General features: G+C 42.0%; 1 protein-coding gene across 1 annotated transcript; it reads left to right on the top strand.

Annotated features, from left to right (window-relative positions):
- sdf2l1 (stromal cell-derived factor 2-like 1) lies at window positions 1-24,906 on the top strand. Its single transcript, XM_008419300.3, has 3 exons — window positions 1-256; window positions 7,323-7,519; window positions 24,283-24,906. The coding sequence occupies exons 1-3, from the start codon at window positions 67-69 to the stop codon at window positions 24,559-24,561; spliced, it is 666 nt and encodes a 221-aa protein (XP_008417522.2). The 5' UTR covers window positions 1-66; the 3' UTR covers window positions 24,562-24,906.

The raw sequence follows: 24,906 nt of genomic DNA, 5'->3' as shown, positions 1-24,906 counted from the left end.
GTGGACTGAAGTAGTGATCTTACGAGCAGAGGCTGAGGATACCGATTGTGAAAGCGAGCTGCAAACATGGAGAGGTTGTGGTTGTTGCTGTGGCGGCAGCTGCTGCTGCTGCTGCTGCCGCTGCTGCTGCTGCTGCTGTCTGACTGCGAGGGGAGAGAGTCGGAGTTAAACTATGTGACTTGCGGCTCGCTGGTCAAACTGCTCAACACCCGACACAACGTCCGTCTACATTCACATGATGTCAAATACGGCTCAGGTAACCGCAGGCCCAAATGTAAAAACAAAGTATTAGCTATGAAGATTTTGTTTTAACTTTGTAAAGCTGACTTCTGGCAAGACCCGAAGAGATTTCTTAAAAATGTTCAGCTCGTTTTTTAAATGCTCAGCCTTGTCAATATTGCATGGATGTGAAATAATCAGTTGAACTGGTTCTATGCTTTATTTTATCTGTGATTTGTGTTTGTAATTACCCTATTTGTTTTCGCCTCCTGCCATCTTTAGTCGTTACCATGTAAGTGCTGTTTATTTAGTTGTACAGGAATCGGTATCATTTCAGTTTAGTGTCCTTATTTTGAAAGACGGATGGATGGAAGAATGTATTAATTAGATGGTTAGATAACCAGGACCGCTGTAGATATAAGACCTGTGTGTCTTACATCTACAGCCAGTAATGTTTCACAGGTCAGTTTTAAAGATTCAAATGCATTTTATTTAGTTTAATCCAAAACAAGGTTGTGTTTATTGTTGTCCTCAGGGTGGCGCTGTTGCATCACAAAACCTTGAAAGATTTTTTTTAAAAATAACTTTATTGGGAAAAAAAGTAATCAATACAGAACAGTGAACATTCACTCAATAAGGTACTAATAAGATATTGTTTTGACAGCTTCCTTAATGTTGGAGTCAGATATGTTTACAATGTACTGTTCAAAGTCTTTTTGAAGCAACATAAAAGTGGATTAGTATGAGTAACTTTAAATCAGTGTATGTGGTATTTCCCTAAGATTATTATTAGATTAATAATATAAACTTATTTCTGTTTTTGCTGTTTATATCATGGATTCCAATAGTGCAGTCCTTTGGACATAACTGGTTCTCTAAAGGTCCCAGTCTCTACTTGAGGCCCAATGTTGCAATTATTATTTTTGGAATTAACAGAAAAGTATATATCACCCACTGGTGTCACAGAAGGTTCAAATGGTAGAAGATGATTTATTTAAAATAGAAATAAAGGGTGTTTCCCAGCACTCCTTAATAAAGTTAGAAAATACCAAGCCAATTTAGTCCAATATGGGGTAATCAGCTGTTTACTCCAGGTGGAGCGATGGAACGTTCAAGCTGTTGGCATTGAAAGGCTTAAACGTATTTGTGATCTTTAGCCATCAAATTCTGATATATGATTTTGTCATTTGGAGAGTTACAAACCAAGTTCAAGGTGGATAAAAAGCATTACTTTAAATTTCTTCAATTGAGAAGCTTGGTCAAAGCAAATTACAGTAATCTTAACAAGCATCCCCTTACATTGCTTGAAAAATTAATGATTCGGATTAAATCAAGAAAGGGCATTACTTCAGACTTTTATAATGTGCTGATCTCTAATTTGTCAGAGAACTCAAATAATAAGCTTATAAACTGGAATTTGGACCCATCATCAAATATCAGTGAACAGGTTTGGGAAAGGGCTTGCATTAAAACTCACAATATCCATAAACAGCCGTCTTAGAATCCTACAATTTAAATGGCTAATGCGTGTTTATGTTACGCCTGTGCATTTAAATAAATACAATAACAACATCCCAGATCTTTGCGTAAAGTATAATTCTAAAGGGATTTTAATACACTGCATGTGGGAATGCAGACAAATCAATGCATTTTGGACAGAGGTGAAAGATACAATTGAAAAAATTCTCTCATGGCAAATGTCACTAGATCCTAAATCGTTCCTGTTAGCTTTATACCCTGAGAAGCATAACTTTAGTAAATTAGAATGTACTTTTATAGATATACGCTTATTATCTACAAAAAGTGTATTGCTTTGTCTTGGAAAAATATCAACAGACATAGTGCCACCTACTGGTAAAAGCACATGTCGTCTATTTTGCAACTAGAAAGAACAGTATTTTTTGGAAATCCAAACAGTATCTTTTTGAGAGGATTTGGGGTCTTTCATTAACTTTAATAAAGAGGGTTTGTTTGAGTTTTGATTTAAGGTTTCCCCCAGAAAACATGCTAAGCCCGGTGGTTGGGGTACCGTGGTGGTCCACCGGGGTTTTGTATTAAAAGATGTTAAATTGACAGGAAACGTAAAATATTACTGGGTAATTATGTTATTGGAAGACATTTCCGACAGTACTTTAACCCACAACTATAGAATCTTAAAAACAACAAATAATAAAAAAAATACAATTAAAATAAATATCAATTATTTGCATTTCTGTTAAATCCAAATTAAGTCATCAGTTTGTGGATCTAAAAACATGATGTAATGCTGATCACATTCAGAACTGGCATAAATGAACTAAGAGAATATCAATGCTGCTAAATTTGATTTAATGGTTTCAGCATAGATAAGATTTTAAATTGTTTAACATTTAAATTTAAGATTTTAAGGAGCTGGCAAGTTTACTTTGTAAAAGTTCAGAGAACAATCCTCATAGTTGGATTGTTTTGTACCATAGCTACAATCTGATACTCTCAGTTTAATCTTTGAGTTTTAGCTGTTCATAATTGCATTTTAGTAAACTACAATTATACCTGACTGCTTTTAAACTTTGCCAATTAAACTAGGCCCCTCTCCCAGATTTCACTAAATCCATGGTGAAATGCTGTTAGTGGTGCTGATGTTGGCAGCAAAAGGGGCCTCTACGTCAAATTCTGCTCAAGGCTTCATTCAACATTGGACCGGCCCTGCATGATGAGCTAGACCTGCTGCACAGTGCATCCCTGCAGCTGGATGTAGAGGGACAAACGGGAGATGTAATCTATGTGGTGTTGTTGCGCAACACCTCCCCCCCCTTCTCTCTCTACTTCCCCTTCTCAGAGGAGGGAGATGTGCAGCCAGCTCTCCATCTAACGGGTAATTTGAGTTTTCTAAATCTGATGGGATTTTACCCTGTTCAGAACTGAGTAAACTCTGTTTAAGCTGGCGTCGAGAAAGACTAGTCTGGTTTCTAACGACCTCCATCCAGATGTCCCACCCTTTTTCACCCTGTGAATTAGCCAGATTGAGCAGCCTGCAACCAGCTAGCTTCACAGAGGTCACCTGTTAACGGTCGCTCTTTCTCTTTATTACAACTTGCACTTGTTACTGAACCAGGTTGGTTTTAGTGACTCGGGCGAGTCCCAAGGGTGTTTTAGTTTTGGCTAAAAGCAACCTAGAAAACATTTCTACTTTTTCCTCCCAGAATCAAACTTCATAGCTATTTCACAACCATCAAAGAACTTTAAGGTGACTCATTAATTGAATGTCCACAACATCTTTTAGATTTTCTTAATGCTAATTATTTTATTAGTAAGGCAATTTTGCAAGGGTCAGTACAGCTTAATTCAGTAGCAGAAATAATCAAATAAGTAAAATCTATAATCTAGCCTATCTTTCCCTAATGCTGACACTGAGAACTAAAAAAGGGAAACTTTGAGAGAGACGGACAGAGTTTGGCATTTTGAACCCCAGAACTGGCCTGATGATGAAGAAGGTGTTGCAGCAGCAGGAGGTTCCCAGTACAGGAAGAGTACTGACTTAGAGCAGCAGGTCTCGGGCCTCAGGGTGACTTCCTCATGTGCGTAGCGGTCCTCAGCTTCCTGTCTTGCAGCTCTGTAGCTCCCTTCTCATCGTCTCACGATCTTCCTGGTCCCACGGAAGGAACACACCAGTTCTTCCTCTTTGCCTTTGTCTTTATCTTCATCTTTGCCTTGGTCTTTGTCTTTGGGGGTCTAAACCCAGCTGTTGAGAGAAGTGCGATTTGAAGCCACATGTTGCGGGGCTAACGGGTTGGTCCCCATGTGCAGAACAGTCTCCGGCTCTGTGGCCCCGACTCTTCTTCAGCTGCAGAGTTCTTTGTCCATCTCCATCTTGGCTCGAAGCTGCCTGAAGGATCCAAAGAAAGATTCCTCTTTTGCACCCACCTTATAAAGGGTTTATCCACCTTTTGGTGCGTTTACATTGGCTAGCTTTGTTGCTGTGCCTGTCTCATTGGCCGACTGCTTGGACAGATGATCTCATATCCATCACCTTGGAGACCTCATGACCTGATGTCTGTTCTAATGTCCCCAAGTTGCTCAACAGTTCCTCCTACCTCTGTTTCCTGCCCAACCTTTTCTTAGGCAAGTTGAAGTTTAGCAATAAGGCTTTGGTCATCTCTGCTCTCCTATCAGTTCCTCTTTCCCCCTGACCTTTCACCTTTCACCTCCCATCTACCTTCAACACATCAGTGACCTTTAATTACAGTTACAACATTTTACACCTTTTCAAGTTCAATTCTCAAAATCACATTTATAACCTTTTAGTTTATCTGATTTAACATTCATTTATGTTATAACAACCATAACTTATTAGTTATTATTATAATCATGTGAGTTATTACAGACATTTCTGAAAAGAAACCAAGAATAATCCATTATTCTAATTATCTGATACCAAGTTACAGTTACTTGTTTCACCTTTAAGTACTTCCACAAGTGTAAGAGTAAGTGTAAATATTCTTATAATCAAATCAACATCAACCACTGGTTAAACCAATATTAATTATTGGCATAATTATAAGTCATTATTTTAAGTATTTTACTCTGGGTTTTATCCAATTACTCAAAATGTTTAGATTTTATTCTTTAAAAACCTTTAATGCTTTAAAATAAGGAACGGTCTGAACTATTTTTAGCCTGATGCAAGATAGAAACTTCCTCTTTTCTTCAGGAAACCAGCTCTTCCTGTTTCATGACTCTCTTTCTGCCTGACTTTGATTTTTTATGATTAAATAGAAAAAAGTAGAATTAAAGCAAAGTTTGCAGGACACAATAACAACACACACAACCAGATTCATTTTATTACCGTCTGACTCTACTGTTGGGTCTTGATGTCACCTGTGTAATTAATTTTAAGGTAAATTTATTTATTGTTACTATTACACTAAAATCTCCAGCATGGGGAAGTGGGATGAGCTCGACTTTTCTCGACAGTGGCTTTAGAAGCTCTTCCGTTAAGTGTCTGTTGAGCTTTTAATGAGCGCCACATCAACTCTTTTAGAGCCAAAACTCATGTTTAGGTTGCCCAAGATGGCAAGTTTTGATCTCCGCACACCCGCGCAGCAAATCTACCCGACTCCAAGTTGACACAGCATTTGATATGCATTGTGTCACCTCAAAAAATAAACTAAAATAAAAATAAACCAATGTGCTGCGCTAGTCACGAGGCGAGCGCGAAAGCTCCTCCACAGACTGAACCACCATAATGCACCGGCTAACCGGGAACTCAGACTATCGCCGCAAACGGAGTCAGCATGTTTAGACATCAACGCACACGCCACATATAATGCTTTGTTAAAGAAATATTCTCACTGCACGCTTAACGCACACCTCTAAATATGCAAGAGTAAACCTGCAAACTCTGAGCGCAGAGTTTACAGGTGAACCACATTTGTGGTTCACATTAAGCTGCGCGACCAGAGCAAACGCAGTGGATTTAAACTTGATTCTTACCTTCATGAATTCTACAAAGAAACATGGATCCTCACCCTGGACTTGCTGGAACCTGCAGTCCGCCATGCTGAATAGACATGTACAATTATATCCAACCTGGTTGCAATTTGCTTAAATACCCCTGTTTTTCCAGAAGTGGTGTTTTAAATTGATTCAGTTTAATCAATTTAATCAGTTGATTACATTTTTTGTTTGCATGTTATTCACTTCTCTGACATGAGAAAGAATAATTACTGTCATATAATAACTAAAAAGAAAACTTGTTCAGACAGTTACATGATTGTATTTTCAAAGTGGAAAATCTCAAAAATATTTTGGTAAAAAAAAACAAGAACTTCTAATAGACTAAAATGAAACCAGCTTGCTGCGTGACTTCAGGGCTACATCGCCTCCACAGGCTGAACCACTTAACCACTAATGCACCATGTAACTGGGATTAACTTTACCAGCAGAGACACATGACCGCGTACTGGGCAGCATGTGTGAGATGTACATGCACACGCTGCACATATACCTCTTTGTTCATAAAGACAAATCATTCCCACTACTCGCTCAAAGCGTACCTCAGAAAGCGCGACTACAGGTTATATCATAGAGCTGCACAAGCAGAGCTAACCTGGTGGGTTTTAAACTTGAATCATATGCTGATGAAAAGCTCCGGAAAGAAACATAATTCCTCTCAGGGGGTTGATGTAACTATCCATTCAGGTCACCCTGTGTCTAGTTTGAGTGAAAGGAGGCGCGTGTGATCCTTGTTGAGGTAAACTTCAGAGATCAAGCAGCAACAGTGTGGGAGGCAACGCGCAGAGGCGCCAGGGGTGTGATTGGGCTGCGCTCTGGCAAGCAAAGCCTGGAAAACTGTTTTGGTGTAACAGGAATACCAGAAGTTTGGAGGAACTCAGAAAAATGAAATTCCCATTATTGTTGAGTAGCTGTGTTACTAGAACTGTATTGTTGTTGCACCACAATTTAAAACAGTTGGATTTATTTTTCTATAAAAATAAATCCAACTATTCAGAAAGATTTTTTGAAATCTTTCTGAATAGACAAAATTGCAATGATATACTTCCAGTGAAGAAACGCGAGTCACTATTTTTTTTATTTGCCAAAACAACTTGTCCGAGACTGCACACTCTAGGCAGACTAATAACAATTGTATAAAACGCAAAATGCTCATCAGTTGTTCTGCAATTCAATGAGATTCCAACGCATGGCCACAAACAAAGTGGTTCTTGGATCAGAAACATCCAGAGAGTTTGTCCTGTAGATCTGCATGTCTGAATTTAGTGGACACTTTATCTGAGGTACGCAGCCAGCAGAGGGACAGAAATGTTTTAGCTTTTTTCATGTAGCTCTTTCCTTAACTACCTGCCTGCTCTAGTCTGAAACAGAGACACAGAATAACAAAAATATTAAATGTACTACTAAATTAAATTATACATGTAAACAGAATCATTAGAATGATTAGCTTGTCATGATCAGCATGTGAATGGGTGAATGACTGTAGTGTGAAGGTTTTTCATTTTAACAAGTTTGTTTTGCAAACACAAATGAAGGCATAAGCTTAAGTCCATTACTTACAGTAGGATGTGTCTGTGTGTGTGTGTGTGTGTGTGTGTGTCTGTCTGTAGGTAGTGGACAGCAGTCTGTAACTGGAGTGGAGAGTGCTGACGATGCTAACAGTTACTGGCAGATCCGTGGGAAGCCAGCACGTCCATGTCAGCGTGGGTCAGCCATCAAATGTGGTCAGCCCATCCGAATCACACACATGAAGACCAGCCGGAACCTTCACACACACCACTTCAGCTCCCCTCTGTCTAATAACCAGGTTAAAAGTTTGTTCACAAACTTACTTCAGATTTTTTTTGTCAGCCGTTTCTACTCAAACAATTCCAGTATCACACGCCCTTCTTTCTTTGTTAATCTAGTCTGCTAAGGACAAAAAGGTCTACCAGCACTTTATTAAACACACAATGCTAATACAGGTTGAGGTTCAGATCAGAAGATGGGTCCACTGTGGTCCTGAAGGGATTGACATAGTAAGCAGGCTGTGACGTTGGTTACCCCTCCCCCATCCTCCACTACCAGCCTGAGTCACACTCTGACCCCACCAACTGAATTGGGGTGTTTTGCACCACCTTTTTCCAGCCTGTCATTGTCTGCTTCTGATGACTGTGTGAATTGCAACCTCAGTTTTCTGCTCTTGGCTTTGTAGATGAGGTGTTTGTGTCCTGTTACAGAAACATTTTCAGATTTATTAATAATAAACTAAAACCGAAAATGTGCAAAGCCCCACAACATCTCCTAGGCTAGCATATGCTTCAGTTCTTCAGATATTGGTCCCAGATAGGTGACACCTATGGGCTAGTCTGTGAATGCTAACTATAAGAGAACACATTGTGCAAATTCTAAATATAATTAATTTCTCCACATTTGTAATTACAAGATATTAAAACATGTGCAAAGTTGGGCAGAAAAACCTGTCACAACAATTTGCTTATTATTATGATGATTGTTTTTACAAATTGTACACAAATCATCAGCTGTGGACGGATCAGTCAACACTAGTGCACAGATCAGCTTTCGACTTTTGAGACATTCTCACCACAAAGTCTCACTTGTATGGAGGACCAAAACTGACATAATAAGAAATAAAGCATAAATATATAGTTTTTCCTTCTCCTTACACGAGTTCCGTCAAGAAATGCATATTTTCTTTTTTATTTACCCTAAACATGCTTTTTTGTCAAGAAAAGTAGATATTTTGTTTTGTCTTTTCCTTATACAAGCCCTCCCTTTGTCATCTGTGCAGATGAGGTACACTCATTTTTATTCGATTTGACCCATTTTATTCCCTGTCGATACATTACCATGTCACCAGGTGACTCTGAACCCCTCCAGTCACGGAATGGATGCTTAAAACAAATGTGTCAAAACTTTCTGCAGCTTAACATAAACAAAACTGAAGTTATTTTTGGACCTAAAGAGGAACAATTTAGAGTTATAGATCTAGAGTTGTAGATCTATAACTAGTGATGGACTCTGACCTGAACCTACATTAAAACAGTAACGAAGTTGGCCTTCTATCACCTGAAGAACATTAGAGGACTGATGTCTCAGCAAGATCTAGAGAAACTCATCCATGCATTTATCTTTAGTCGCATTGATTACTGCAAGAGTGTCTTTCCAGGTCTGTCCAACAAATCAATCCTCCAGCTGCAGCTGATCCAGAACGCTGCTGTTGGTATTCTCATTAAAACCAGAACGTTAGAGCACATAACACCAGTTTTAAAGTCCTTCACTGGCTCCCTGTAGCTCAGAGAATATACTTTAAAATACTGTAGTTAGTTTATAAATCACTGAACAACTTAGCACAATACATTAAAAATCTGCTGCTGTTGTATCAACCTTCCAGACCCCTCAGGTCTTCTGGTTCTGGTTCTGCTCTGCATACCCAGAATCAAAACTAAACAAGGAGAAGCAGCATTCAGCTTCTATGCACCACAAATCTGGAACAAGCTTCCAGAAAACTGTGAAACAGCTGAAACACTGACTTCCTTTAAATCTCAACTAAAAACCCCCCTGTTTAGAGTAGGGATGCTCCAATCAGGCTTTTTGCTGCCGATTCCGATCACCCATGAGGCCGATCTCTGCCGATCACCTGGATTGACTGTTATTTTTTTTGCTTTAGATATAAATGTTACTGTGTGATCTTCTAAAATGGAAAAATGATCTGGTAATAAATTCACCTAATTTAGACATAAAACCATACAAAATACTTGCAGGCAAAATACAGCCACTACTCAGTCAAAAGGACAACTGAAAAACCTGCAATCAGTAAAACAATATTTTATTTTATTTTTTTTACCATATTTTCCGCACTATAAGACGCACCGGATTATAAGGTGCACCTTCAATGAATGGTTTATTTTAAAACTTTTTTCATATATAAGGCGCATAGAATAGACACTACAGTAGAGGCTGGAGTTACGTTATGCATCCACTAGATGGACTAAACGGAATGTCAACAAAACGGATTGACTCCTGTCGGCGAGGAGAGTCTTCTGCGACTGGGCCGGGGTGTGGCTGGACGATGGTCACCCTTCTCTGTTTGCTCACAGCATGTTTGTGGAGAATGTGGTGCTAAATGACCTGCAGACGACCTGATTCTAGACGGTCAGTAGGTAGATAGGTCAGTCAAACTTTATTAATAGATTACAAACCAGCGTTCTGACAACTATCCCAGCATGCACCACGCACTTCTTCTACGGGCGAAACTGAAGTCGGCAGCTGCTTACCGTAGTTGCTAGGCCTGTTGTGGCTCAATATTGGTCCATATATAAGGCGCACCGGATTATAAGACGCACTGTCGGCTTTTGAGGAAATTGAAGGTTTTTAGGTGCGCCTTATAGTGCGGAAAATACGGTATTTGTTTATCAGGAGATCATACATTCATTGATATTACATACATTTAGAAAAATTAAATGACTTCTCCAATTTTTTTTCCCCCTTTCCCCGTAGCGAACATAAATCACCGTACTGACATAACAAAAACAAGACAAAATAAGTAGATGCATAAAAAAGAAAACGTTAACGAAACAAAAACAAAAAAACAAGAGAGGGGGGTAGGATGGTATTGAGAAGCTAAAAGGCAACAATATTTTACCTATTCTGTAAATTTTAGTCACATGATGACGTGATAAGTCAGTCACATCAGTCTATGCATTACAAAGGCAGATATTTTATTTATGTCACAAAAGGTGCCCACTTGTGAGTAAATTTTGCTGAACTACCTTTCACTGTTAACATTTTTTCTATCTTCAAGAATGATCTTGCAGTATTAAGCCATTGTGAAGTAGATGGAGGTGTAGGAGATTTCCAGCAGAGTAAAATATAGCGCCTGGCAAGGAGAGAACAGAAAGCTAAGACCTCCCCCTGTATGGGGGACAGGTTAAGTGAGGTCCCTAGAACTCCAAAAATGGCAATTAGTGGATCGCTTTGGATCTGGATTCCAAAAACCCCTGAAAGTATGGAGAAGACATATTTCCAAAATTTTTGTAAGCTCAGGCTAAAGAAAAACATATGACTTAAGTTGCAAGGTGAAGTCTGGCATCTGTCACTCTGGTCCAAAATTGAAGGTAGGATTTTCAGAAGTGGACTCTATTTATCACGTTAAACCATACAAGTTGTAAATTGACACATGGTGTGCTTTAGCATATGCCGAGAATAACTTTATCCCACCATAAATCAGACAGTTCAACACCCAATTCACGTTCGGAAACAATTCTGGTTTTACCCGATGAATTGGGCTCAATTGCCATAAGTTTTCCATATATATTAGAAAGGGGTGATTTCAGATTGTGTTTCAAAACTAGAAGGTCGACTCATGGTGGGTCAACAGGAAGAGTTAGAAAATTTGGGAACAGCAAAGAAACAATGTCTAATTTGGAAATAGAGAAACAGATGAGAAGTAGGTAGGTTAGATTTTGAGGACAATTTTGAAAAACAAAGAAATAGACCATCTTTGTAGAGATCTCTCATTGTTCTAATGCCTCTCTCATGCCAAATTCTGTAGGCAACATTAGTGGTCGCGGGACTATGATTTTTTAATAACGGCATTTTATTAGAGGGAGACATAAATTTAAAATGGGACCTAAATTGTGATCAAATCTTAAGTGTAGAGAGCACTATAGGATTTGTAGTAACATAGGATAGTTTAAATGGTAGTGATGAATAGATAATTGAGGCAGGTGAAAAAAATGTAGAAATCGATTGAATTTCAAGTTTACACCAAATCAGATTAGGTGAATTTAGCCAATAAATCAATTTATGAATATGTGAAGACCAGTAATACATTGCAAAATTGCATAGGGAAAGACCACCACTTGTGGTGAACTGTTGCAATAGAGCAGTTCACCACAATACCGAACCCATCAGATTCATATTCACATTCACTGAACCCTTTTTTAGTGATAAATAAAATTATTTTTTTTAAAACAAATTCAAGATATAGGGGTGACCCAACTAGAGCAGGGGTGGGCAATCCTGGTCCTCGAGGGCCGGTGTCCTGCAACTCTTAGATTTCTCCCTGGTCCAACACACTTGAATCCAATAGCTGAATCACCTCGAATCACCTCCTAAGTGCAGTCAAGTTCTCCAGAGTCTTGCTAACGACCTCATTATTTGACTCAGGTGTGTTGAAGTAGAGATGCATCTAAAAGTCGCAGGAGACTGGCCCTCGAGGCCTGGAGTTGCCCACCCCTGAACTAGAGTATAGTTGGGTCACCCCAATATCAGTCTTCTTAAAAGGTAGAGTCTCTGAGAACAGTTCTTCAAACTGTTTTCAGTGTTTTCAGCAAAGTTGAGCTGACTGAAGGTTGTCTGCATATAAGGACAGTTTAATCTCAACACCAGAATGGATAATTCCATGAAAAGAAGAGGGGGGGGGCTTCCAATGGGCTCACCACCTGTTGGAGGGGCCAAAGGGGTCGGGTACAGTGTGTAACGGGCGGCAGCCGAGGGAGGGGACCCTGGCGGTCTGATCCTCGGCTGCAGAAGCTGGCTCTTGGGACGTGGAACGTCACCTCTCTGGTGGGGAAAGAACCGGAGCTAGTGTGCGAGGCTGAGAGGTTCCTGCTAGAAATAGTTGGCCTCACCTCGACGGATGGCTCTGGTTCTGGAACCAGTCTCCTTGAGAGGGGCTGGACGTACTTCCACTCTGGAGTCGCCCACGGTGAGAGGCGCCAGGCAGGCGTGGGCATAGTTGTTTCCCCCCGTCTTGGCGCCTGTACATTGGGGTTTACCCCGGTGAACGAGAGGGTAGCCTCCCTCCGCCTACAGGTGGGGGGACGGGTTCTGACTGTTTGTGCTTACGGGCCAAACGGCAGTTCAGATTACCCACCCTTCTTGGAGTCCTTAGAGGGGGTACTGGAGAGTGCCCCTCCTGGGGACTCCCTTGTTCTACTGGGGGACTTCAACGCTCATGTGGGCAACGATGGTGAGACCTGGAGGGGTGTGGTTGGGAGGAACGGCCCGCCCGATCTGAACTCGAGTGGTGTTCTGTTGTTGGGCTTCTGTGCTCGTCACGGATTTTCCATCGCAAACACCATGTTCAAGCATAAGGGTGTCCATATGTGCACTTGGCACCAGGACACCCTAGGCCGCAGTTCGATAATCAATTTTGTCAGTTTCATCGGATCTGCGGCCGTATGTCTTGGACACTCAGGTGAAGAGAGGTGCGGAGCTGTCCACTGACCACTACCTGGTGGTGAGTTGGCTCAGGTGGTGGGGGAGGAAGCCAGTCAGACCTGGCAGACTCAAAACGTGCAGCGAGGGTCTGCTGGGAACGTCTGGCGGAGTCCCCCTGTGAGATGGAGCTTTAACTCCCATCTCCGGCAGAACTTTGAACACGTTCCGGGCGAGGTGGGGAACATTGAGTCTGAGTGGACCATGTTCCGTACCTCCATTCCCGAGGCGGCTTATCGGAGCTGCGGCCGCAAGGTTGTTGGTGCCTGTCGCGGCGGCAACCCTCTAACCCGTTAGTGGACACCTTCGGTGAGGGATGCTGTCAAGCTGAAGGAGTCCTATCGGGCCTTTTTGGCCTGTGGGACTCCAGAAGCAGCTGATGGGTACCAGCGGGCGAAGCGGCATGCGGCTCGGGTTGTCGCTGAGGCAAAAACTCAGACGTGGGAGGAGTTTGGAGAGGCCATGGAGAAAGACTTCCGTAAGGCTTCGAGGCGATTCTGGTCCATCATCAGGAGGGGCAAGAAGTGCAGCACCAAAACTGTTTATAGTGGGGATGGTGTGCTGCTGACCTCAACTCGGGACGTTGTGGGCCGGTGGGCGGAATACTTCGAAGACCTCCTCAATCCCACCAACATGCCTTCTGTTGAGGAAGCTGAGCCTGGGGATTCTGGGTTGGGCTCTCCAATCTCTGGGGACGAGGTTGCCGAGGTGGTCAAAAAGCTCGTCGGTGGCAGGGTCCCGGGGGTGGATGAGATCCGCCCGGAGTTCCTTAAGGCTCTGGATGTTGTAGGGTTGTGTTGGCTCACGCGACTCTGCAATATCGCATGGACATCGGGGGCAGTTCCCCTGGATTGGCAGACTGGGGTGGTGGTCTCCCTGTTCAAAAAGGGGGACCGGAGGGTGAGCTCCAATTACAGAGGGGTCACACTTTTAAGCCTCCATGGTAAGGTCTATTCAGGGGTCCTGGAGAGGAGGGTCCATCGGATAGTCGAACCTCGGATTCAGGTATTTGTCCTGGTCGTGGAATACTGGACCAGCTCTACACCCTCAGCAGGGTCCTGGAGGGTGCATGGGAGTTCACCCAACCAGTCTACATGTGTTTTGTGGACTTGGAGAAGGCGTTTGACCGTGTCCCCAGTGGGGTCTTGTGGGGGGTTCTTCAGGAGTATGGGGTACCGGGCCCTTTGATACAGGCTGTCAGGTCCCTGTATGACCGGTGTCAGAGTCTGGTCCGCATTGCCGGCACTAAGTCGGGTTAGTTTCCAGTGAGAGTTGGACTCTGCCAAGGCTGCCCTTTGTCACCGATTCTGTTCATTACTTTCATGGACAGAATTTCTAGGCGCAGCCGAGGTGTTGAGGGGATCCGTTTTGGTGGCCTTAGGATCGCATCTCTGCTTTTTGCGGATGATGTGGTCCTGTTGGCTTCATCAGATCGTGATCTGCAGCTCTCGCTGGAGCGGTTCATGGCCGAGTGTGAAGCGGCCGGGATGAGGCTCAGTGCCTCCAAATCCGAGGCCATGGTCTTGAGCCGGAAAAGGGTAGAGTTCCTTCTCCGGGTCAAGGGGGTCGTCCTGCCTCAAGTGGAGGAGTTTAAGTATCTGGGGATCTTGTTCACGAATGAGGGAAGAAGGGAGCGGGAGATTGACAGGCAGATTGGGGCAGCATCTGCCATGAAGCGGGCGCTGTACCGGTCCGTCATGGTGAAGAGAGAGCTTAGTCAAAAAGCGAAGCTCTCAATTTACCGGTCAATCTACGTTCCCACCCTCATCTATGGTCATGAGCTTTGGGTCAAGACCGAAAGAACGAGATCACGGATACAAGCGGCTGAAATGGGTTTCCTCCGCAGGGTGGCTGGGCTCTCCCTTAGAGATAGGGTGAGAAGCTCGGTCATCCGGGAGGGACTCAGAGTAGAGCCGCTGCTCTTCCATGTCAAGAGGGTTGAGGTGGCTCGGGCATCTGGTCAGGATGCCTCTTGGACGCCTCCCTGGTGAGGTGTTCCGGGCACGTCCCACCGGGATGAGTCCTCGGGGAAGACCCAGGACACGCTGGAGGGACTCTCTCTCGGCTGGCCTGGGAACGCCTTGGGATTCCTCCGGAGGAGCTGGAAGAAGTGGCTGGGGAGAGGGAAGTCTGGGCCTCCCTTCTGAAGCTGCTGCCCCCGCGACCCGACCCCGCATAAGCGGCAGAAAATGGATGGATGGATGGAAGAAGAGAGGGATCTTAGGGCAGCAGAAATATTTTCAATGGCTAATGCAAACAGGAGGGGAGAAAGAGGACAACCCTGTCTTACTAGACAGGGTTGTCTAGTAAGTACGTCTAGTACGTCCCAACGGAAAATAATCAGACTGGATGTGAAAATACAAGCCTGAGGAGATGTATAAAGTAGCTTGATCCAGGCCACAAACCTTTCTCCAAAACCAAACCTATTAAGAACGTCAAAGAAGTATTCCCATTCCACTAGTTCAAAGGCCACTCAGCGCTGGACTCCTTTCATATGGAGTTGCCCAAGGGGATCCACTGCTAATGCTGAGGCCATCAGGCCCAAGAGACTTCTGCAGAGTCTGATGGACACCAGATTTCCTCTGTGAAACATGAACAAGCAGTCCAGCATTGTTTTCACTCTGTCCTCTGTTAGTCTCACTCTGGCTTGAACTGAGTCCAGGGAGAGACCTATGAAGGAAATGGATTGAGTGGGGAGTAGTACACTCTTCTCCATGTTTATTTCAAATCCCAGGTCCATCACGTGTTGCGTTAATGTAGCTGTGTGATCTGCAGCCTCCTGGCGGGAAGATGAAGCGTTCAGCCAATCGTCTATGTACATCGCCACCCGGATGCTCCGCCTCCTGAGCGGGCCCACAGCCGCCTCGGTGCATTTTACAAACACTCTCGGGCTCAGTGAGAGACCAAAAGGGAGTACGAGGTATTCGTAACACACTCCCTGAAATGCAAATCTGAGGAATTTTCTGTGTGGTGGATAAATGGGTATATGAAAATAAGCATCCTTGAGGTCGATTGAAGTAAAACAATCGCTGGGACGTAGGAAGCGCAGCAGGGAGTCGTGTGTTAGCATCCTGAATTTGTATTTTCTCAGGTGCTTGTTTAGCGCCCGGAGGTCTAATATAGCATGCACCCCCCTTCTGCTTTTCTTTGGCACGAGGAAATAACGTGAATAAAACCCCTCACGGCAGTGCTTGTGAGGAATCAGCCTTATTGCTCTTTTCACGAACAACGAGGATATTTCCTCTTGTAGGACAAGAGCGGCTTCTCCCTCTGCTTGCGACTGAATCACCCCCCTGAAATGTGGGGGGGGTCATTACGAATTGCAGTCTGTATCCCCTCCTTACAATTTTTAAAACCCACTCTGAGTTTGTGCATTTTTCCCTTCAGATGGGTGTTTATTGACAGGCAGCTGACTGGTCAGACTGTTAAACACGAGCTGAAAGCGCCCCCTTCTGGCGCTGGATGGCAAACGGCTCCAGTCTGCACTACGCATGCGCGTGGAGTTTGGCTTGCTGCAGATTTGTTGACATGGGGAAAAGATATCAGATCTTTGTCCAAACGGTTCGCCTCAACCAAACTGTAGTCTCCGGGCTTAACCATTCGAGACCGGAACGTGTCAGCGGCAACACATCTAAATTTGCAGTACCGTAATTCCGCCAGTCTGTACTGCAGCGCTATTTTTTAAATAGTGCTATTTAAAAAATTCCAACGGTTTCTGAAAGGGGAGACGTTGCACTTTCCAGCAAATATCGGGTTAATACGGCAACTTCACAGCTGCAGCTGCAGAGAGTGTAATTAATCCGGGGGGCACTCGTTTAATAGACGGTAAATTGCGAAAATAACTTGCTGGATATTGAAAGTTCCGGTTGTTATGGATACATGGGTGAGTATATCATCTCACAGGACATTTAAAGAACTACTTACAATTAAAATAAGGAAGATTTATTTAGTCAGACGTTTGAAACTTAGGCATAAACAGCTCCGTCTGGGGGCCAGACTTTCAAGCAAAGCGATCATTGGATCAAACGGCCCGCCTCAACTGAACTGTAGATAATAAACAAAGATGTCTGCCAATCAGAATTCTAGCTCCCGTGTTCTTGACCAATGACTAAAACGGTTTGTAGAAAAGAAGCGCATGCGTTCGGTTCGGCGGTTAAATAAAATGCAATATGAAAGAAGATGGAGTTTGTCTGACCCGGTAAAGAAACACGTTTACTTGAGAAAGGAATTAAAAACAAGTGGCGCTGGGCATGGCTAGAGGAAAGAGGACAAGACGGGAAGTTGGCGGAAATTTTTACAAAAGGGGGGCGCTGGTATTTCTTTGGGGGGCGTTTGGTCGAAGGTAAACTTTACATCTTACAATCACAACAATACCAGTTTAGACTTTGACCAACTTCCTAAAACTGTATTGTGTAACATTAAATCATGCCTGGCTGCAACTGTATTGATGGCAGCTCTCCTTCTATTCAGTGTTTGTAGCTTTTGGCACAACTCCGCTCCTGCTAGTAGCTTGACCGCATCAGGTCAGCGTTACACCGGCTGATGACCGCTGCTGTGATTCACTTTGTCTGGTGTCTGATTTTCTAATATTTTATGTTTTATTGAGGATTTTTGTACATATGTTTTGGCAGTTCTGTGATCATGTCAAAGCAGCCACTTATATTAAAAAGTGTTTTATTGTCCGTCTGGATGCTGCCCGCTTCCATGGAAGGACAACAGAAAATCGTTCTTATAAACATGTAATTACTAAAATCAAGAAACTCTCACTTTGTATCCCCCTGAAAAATTAACCCATTTAAATAAAGAAATCCCTCCATGGTGATTCCACGATAGAGAGCGTTCATTTTATAGCGTTAACACGGTGCTGTAAGTGGTCCGGTATGAAACGGGTGATGGAACAACACAGCACTTTTAAATTTCAATAATCAGAATACCAAAATGGTTTCTGTTGTTTTAAAAGGTTTATGTCAGTCTGCCTTTTCCCCATCGATACGCCCTGCACCTTAGGAGGTAAAAAAAAAAAAATCGAGGCGCACATTGCGCAAAACTCTGAAACAGGAAAAGCTGGACATAAAACAAAGCGACGAACTAGATGTGAATTATGGCATAAAAACAGAATCCGACGCTGAACAGTGAAAAATCAACACATGATACTCTGATGTCCCATTCGCCTGAAGGCAGCACAGAGCTGCACCACCAGAAACACTGAAGAGTTATGATTAATGTAGTTACAGTTCTATCCATGTTTTAATGTTGCAGAGCTCAGTCATTTTGCAAATAGTTCAGTTTAAACTGGCATGTTGAACATCTTTTATCTGCTCATTTTGTGGAATATTTAACAACTAGAAAATGGCAAAGAACAAGAATATATTTTCCACTCTTATTGGCTGCTGGTAGGCCTATAAATTTTAAGTTGAATGTTAATTACATTTTTCATAGACACTTATGAAAATAATTTCTATTCACATGGCTTTTTTGTTCTCTGGGAAATTATCTTGATGATAAATACAGAAACAAGCGTACAAATCAAAACATCTACAATAGTGATAGTAATATTAATAATAAAATAATGGTCAGTGGAAAGTAGCCTACAAATACTTTGTTGGGGGCGGTGAGGGACCTGGATAAAGGCTGGGGGGGCGCTGGGCCGAAAAAGGTTGAGAAACACAGATTTAGTTGGTAATGTTGCATGTTCTAAATTACTTGCTAAAACATTGAAAGGACTCTTATTTAATGTTGAGGGATTTTTGCCTGCAAGGCAAACCTTTAGGGCACAGACATTTTACATTTTGTTTTGAGTTGAAATGTAGCCAAGCCAAGTTTATTTATATAGCACTTAAAAACAGTTCCACTGACCAAAGTGCTGTACAGCCACAGAATTGAAACAAGTGAAATAAAAATTAAAAGCACACTAACACCAAAAATACAATCACTTAAAATGAAGACACACAATGCAATACAAGAACATACCCAAATATGCAGTCATAATAAATATCACAATAAGTAATCTAAAAAAAACAATAAAAGTAACTAAAAGTAACAGCAGCTCAAACTGAATCAAAGGCCAGCCGAAAAAGGTGAGTCTTAAGAGCAGATTTAAAAGTTGCCAGAGAAGTGGCCTGCTTTACCGACATTGGCAAAGAGTTCCAAAGTTTAGGAGCTGCCACAGCAAACGCCCTGTCCCCTCTGCGCTTCCTCAAAGTCCTCGGCACCTCCAGGTACAGTTGACTCGCTGATCTGAGAGCTCGGGAAGGGCAGCGTACATGTAGCAGCTCAGAAAGATAGGAGGGGGCAAGGCCATTTAAAGATTTAAAAACAAATAAAAGAATTTTAAAATGGACTCTAAAATGGACAGGTAACCAGTGCAGAGAGGATAAAATAGGGGTAACATGTTCTCTCTTCTGCGATCCAGTTAAAAGCCGTGCAGCAGCATTCTGGACCAGCTGAAGACTAGACAGAGAGGACTGGCTTACACCAACGTATAAGGAATTGCAATAATCCAACCGAGTTGTGATAAAGGCATGGATTACTACTTGAAAGTGCTCAGCTGATAAAATGTTCTTAATCTTTGCAAGCCGCCTCAAATGAAAGAAGCTCGATTTCACTACGGCACTGATTTGCCTGTCCAATTTAAAATTTTCATCCATTACGAATCCCAGGTTTGTGACAGAAGGCTTTACATATTGTGATAGCGAGTGATTGAGTGTTTAGCTTGTTAATTGTATTGTTAGAAGCCATTGTTCACTATTCAAAGACACCTTTTATTAAACTGTGGCAATAGCAACGTTATAATAAATTTTTATCATAACTATAAGTTTCAGGTTCAGGATTTTTTTTTACTTTAAGCCCTGTTGTGGGCAGTGGTGGAACAAGTACTCAAAAAATGTACTTAAGTAAAAGTAACATTTTACTTTAAAAGTAAAAAAAGTACTGGCTTTTAAAAATACTTAAGTATTAAAAGTAAAAGTACTTGCTGAATAATACCTAATCGCTAATATCATTAAGATCGTATTTAATTTTAATACATCAGTAATGTGCCATTTTAATGAACAATGCCACAGATAAAGCATGTTTTTATTGCGTTTTTATTGTGTTTTCTCTCTGTAACATAGTTTAGACTATGTTATTCTATGCATCATAATTTCAGGGATGGAAACATCTCGTCTCCTGTCCTAACAAACCATGAACTTCACTTTTTTGCCACTAGTGGCATTTATTTTGAAAGAAATCCAACTTTCAGGGGAGGACATGGAACCAAGGAGCAACGGAGCAAAGTTGTAGTCAAGACCACCGAACCCGAGACCAAGTCAAGACCAGCACCCCACGCTACGTGACACAATAAAATTAAGTGCACCTATCAAAATTGCTTCTCAAATTGATCTGAAAGATCCACATTCCCATAAAAACACCTAGGTATTAAATACTTAAATTTTAAATAAATTTAACCAGTATCAATTCAAACTCTTCTTCATTCTGTTTTGCTTTCATCTCTGCACAATCCACAGAGGTCTCCTGCCATCCCTAAAAAAAATAACGCCCTGGGCGGTTGCCCATACTGCACATGTCAGAAACCACAACTGTCTGCACCATTAAACATAGTAATTAAGGCAATGCATTAACAGTAAACAATGCTCAACTATGAACACTGTCCAAGGCGCAATAAGCAAGGAGTAACCAAGCAGAAGGAGGTGACTGTTCTCATCCTCCCTCCTGCTGTAACGTCTGCCACCATGACAAGTGACGAAAACAAAGAGCAATGAGCATGCTCTGCGTTCTTACATTCCTGTTTTATTTATTCGCCAATTAAATATATTTTTTTTTTATGAAATAGCTACTGCAGTGTACGCAGAACATTACCAGAACAAAGAATGGCTCTCAGTGAGGCTTCAGTCCTATCAACCTTAGTAAAGGTCAGTCCAGAAGAATCGGATGGTTTCTGAATATCATATCACTTTATTGCACTTTGGTCACAGCGTTGTCCCATAAATGCGACACCTCAGTCAACACCTCCACACAGTAATTCAGTGCATGAGTGACAACTTTTTTCATCGCAGATGCAACATGTGTCTCTGTACAGCTAGCTTTGCTAGCATCACGTCCACAGATCTTACCTTTCTTTAAGCTTTCCTTCCAAGTGACGCTAAAAGTTGGACGAAGTTCCGCCGTCTGTGAAAGCGAAGCGCTGCTGATTTTACATGTCGCCATATATTATGATTTATGCAGCTATTATATTACTGACGATTAGACAAACATCTCCTCCCGCTCAGAGGAAACCACTGCGCATGTCTGGAGCTCCGCGTGCGAGTAAAGGTGGAGCCGATGGGTGACAACAGACACTAAGTCACGTTATTGCTGGGATTTTACGGCGCCACCTTAAGTCCCTGAACTTCACATTTTAACGGAAGAAAAGAGCAACGAGACTTGGATGTAACGAGTAACGAGACAGTTTGTAGAAATGTAGTGAAGTAGAAAGTACAGATACTTACTGTAAAATGTAGTGGAGTAAAAGTAGAAAGCAAATATTGAATTGTTAATGCATGTCACCATGAGAAAAGCCTACTGAGTTTTGCTTAAAAAAAACTTTATAAAAAATTTAAATCACACATTTTTGACTCATGAAGTTAACTTTCTTTTTTGCAAAACAAACTTATTTGCACTTGTCAGAAATCTTTTCATGCTATTCTAAGTTTTTGTTTGTGACTCAAAGTTTTGCTCATTCTCACATGACGTCGTGAGCAGGGCCTAAAATCACAACAATAGATTTATGATGTGTGCAAATAAATGTTTGTTTGGTAAAAATTTATTTAATTAAAAAAAGTTTTAAACAAAACTTTTTTTTTTAAAGGAATCATTACAATTCCAAATGTTTTGATTACAATTGTATTTTACTCTAAACTTAAAGTCTTGTTTGAGTTTTATCCCCTTCATTAATGACACTTTTATTACATTCATTATATCATGGTAATTCAGGGCGAGTTATTTTTAATTCTAAATGAATATCCTTGTTGGACTTTTATTTAAGTGTTATTCTCCTTCTAGATACATTTACCTAACGCCAGAATAAATGAAATGTACATTATGCAGCAAAGGAAATTAGAAGATCCATTATGGAGATGATTGGTTTTGAACGGGCGATGTGTCCTTATTGCATAACGATACTAACGAATGACTGATATCATTAAAGATACAGGAATGAAGCTTTTTAGTTATCTAGCTTTGCTAGCAAAGTCGTTAGCAAGCAGCTAGCTTATAGCACAACAACAACAGCCTAATGTCTGTATGATAGAAATATTAAATCGATAGATAAGAACAGTTTTTCCTCACCTGGCTGTCTCCTCCCGCCAAGTAGTTCTTCAGAGAAAGGCAGACGCAGAGGCCTGTCAGTGTCTGTTGTATTTCATTACCTCTCTGCTTAAACCGCTACTCCGAGCTGAAGCAGAAATGATGCTTCAACGTTTTCCGTCATCTGACAAGCAGCAAGTCTACTCTACTTTATTCACCAAAACTGTTCTGTAACCTGGAACGTCCGCTACGTTGAGTTCCAGTTAGCCGTCTTATCTCACTGCGCGAGAGGCAACTGCGTCATGCATCACGGGCAAAAGGTCCAAGGTAACAATAAGACCGGCTTATTATGTTGTACAACAAAAAACTAATAATTTTAGTACATATTATGTGTCAGAAGAGTACTTAGAAAATAATACCAAAAAAAAAAAAATTTACCAAAAGGGCACTTGGCGGCAAGGAGCAAAAAGGGCAGGTGCTCAAGCACCCCCAGCTCCCCCTCTCCACGTGCCTGATGAACACAGTCTTGTCTTTTCTTTTTGGCGTGCCGAGCAGGCTCGAGCATCCTCTCTGTCACGCGCTGAACCCGGCTGAACTCGTCGAACAGGCTCGGAACCGGAGCTGTGGAAGGGAGCGATTCCTGCTCGCTCCCTCCATCCGGGGAGGAAGTCAGGCCAGCCGCTTTCTCCTCATGTTCTTAGTGGAGGAGGGAGGCGGTTGGTCGGAGCGAAGGCCGTCAGGCTTCCTCTGCCACGGGGCTTTTGGGACAGAGGCTTTCTGTGGGGCCTGTGCAGCACCCTGCATCTACGGAAACTTGGGGATTTGTTGCCTCGCGCTTGCATAATACGAAGGAAAGAGGAAATGAGCTGCACACGCAGGCTGTGAAGTGAGATACAGGTGATCGGTTTTGGTGATCAGCAATAAGAGATCATGATCAGCGATGACCGATCATACACTTTTTCACAGAAATCGGCCGATTTTCGGTAACAAAACCACCGGGATAAAGTTTGTTTTCATCTGTGGCCTGTAAAGATGGCACCGAGCGACTGCGCGAGATCTAAACGCCCCACAACGTTTGACGCAGTGATGTTGGTTCCAAAGCTCTATTGACCAATAATAGAGGAGCTGGACATAGCAGGCAGCTCTCCTCATTAACATAAAGATGCAGGAGGCAATGACAAAGGGAGGGCTTGTATAAGGAAAAGACAAAACAAAATATCTACTTTTCTTGACAAAAACGCATGTTTAGGGTAAATGAAAAAGAAAATATATAAATTTCTTGACAGAAACTCGTGTGTAAGGACAAGGAAAAACTAAATATATATTTCTGCTTTTTTTCTTATGTCAGTTTTGGTCTTCCACATACACTTGGGATTCTGTAAAAAAATTGGAGAATTTCTTTCGTACCGCAGATGAGTGATCAGGCTATCTGAGCATTAGAATTGTTATGCTTCATTCACAGCAGAAGAAAAACTTCTATATCTGAGCATTACCAGATTATTGGAAATACCATACTTTTTACTTGACCCAGGAGCTCAAAACAACCATATTAAAGACATGCACTTAGATTAAAATTACTTGATTCCAAAAATATTAACTTTGTAGGCTGCACTGCTGAAAAACACTAAGTGAGAAGGTTCTTCTTTTCCTGGAAAATAAAAACTCCCTGAAGACTAACAAGAGCAGCAGCAAAATAATATGGGGAAACATCCAATAGGGGCTTGTTCTCATTGTGGAGAAATAGTAAGGGTTCAACATGTTTTGATTAAATTTTGAAAATGTTCAATGAGAAAGGAAATGGAAAGGGCAGTGAGAATTTCAACAACAATTGCCAATATATTAGGGAAGTCTCAATTATAATGTAGCACTTATAAAGCACTATAAAGTATTTAAAGGGCACAAAGTTAGCTGAGAATTTAATATATTTAAACTGTGTCCCTTTATCTTTTGATATTTAAAAGATAAAGGGACACAATGCTTTGCTACCATTTGTCAACATTATGACAACTAGATCACAAGGTCGAACAATTCTGTTGCCACCTTGAGTTGTCTTGCTTTTTATAGGAAGTCAGCGCCTTTGGAGAGAATGGAGAGGGTGACGATCTGGATGTGTGGACAGTCCAGTGTGATGGAATCTACTGGGACCGTGATGGGCCTGTGCGCTTCAAACACGTGGGCACAGACGTCTTCCTTGGCATCACAGGCGAACAGTACGGCCACCCGATCCGTGGCCAACGCGAGGTGCACGGCATGAGCACCCCCAACCAGCACAACTTGTGGCGCACCATGGAAGGTGTGTTCATTCAGCCCAGCCAGGAGTTGCTCCGGCACGATGAACTCTGACATCTGTTCCAGGACAAATAGATTTTGGACACGCTTTCTTCTGTTGTGGGGTTTTGCAGCTCACCTGAGCCAAATGTTTTTGTGAGTGATGTAGATAAGGTCTTTTTAATTGACAAGGTGGAACATGTTCATTTATTCTACACATGCTGTAGTCCCACATGCAAGCTTGAATTACCCACTCAACCTGCCATGAATGTCCTCTATTCACTCCTTTGTTCTGTTAATGAAAGATACAGAATCGTTACTTTAAATAGTGAGACTGTGTTTTGAATGCAGTCATTGTTTTTGTTGATTTGCTGCAATGTACTTAAGAAAAAAATGTGATTAAAGTACTAATGCCATTTA

This window comes from Poecilia reticulata, chromosome 9 (genome assembly GCF_904066995.2).
Source record: "Poecilia reticulata chromosome 9, P_reticulata-male-v2, whole genome shotgun sequence".
In the NCBI taxonomy this organism is placed as follows: Eukaryota; Metazoa; Chordata; class Actinopteri; order Cyprinodontiformes; family Poeciliidae; genus Poecilia; species Poecilia reticulata.
This window is presented reverse-complemented; position numbering and strand designations above follow the sequence as displayed.

What these genes read in the sequence shown, in the direction of transcription:
- sdf2l1 (XM_008419300.3), top strand. Translation starts at nt 67, where the DNA reads ATGGAGAGGTTGTGGTTGTTGCTGTGGCGGCAGCTGCTGCTGCTGCTG. An exon ending in TGATGTCAAATACGGCTCAG is followed by an intron (nt 257 to 7,322) that starts GTAACCGCAGGC and finishes GTCTGTCTGTAG; the next exon opens with GTAGTGGACAGCAGTCTGTA. An exon ending in CCCCTCTGTCTAATAACCAG is followed by an intron (nt 7,520 to 24,282) that starts GTTAAAAGTTTG and finishes TGCTTTTTATAG; the next exon opens with GAAGTCAGCGCCTTTGGAGA.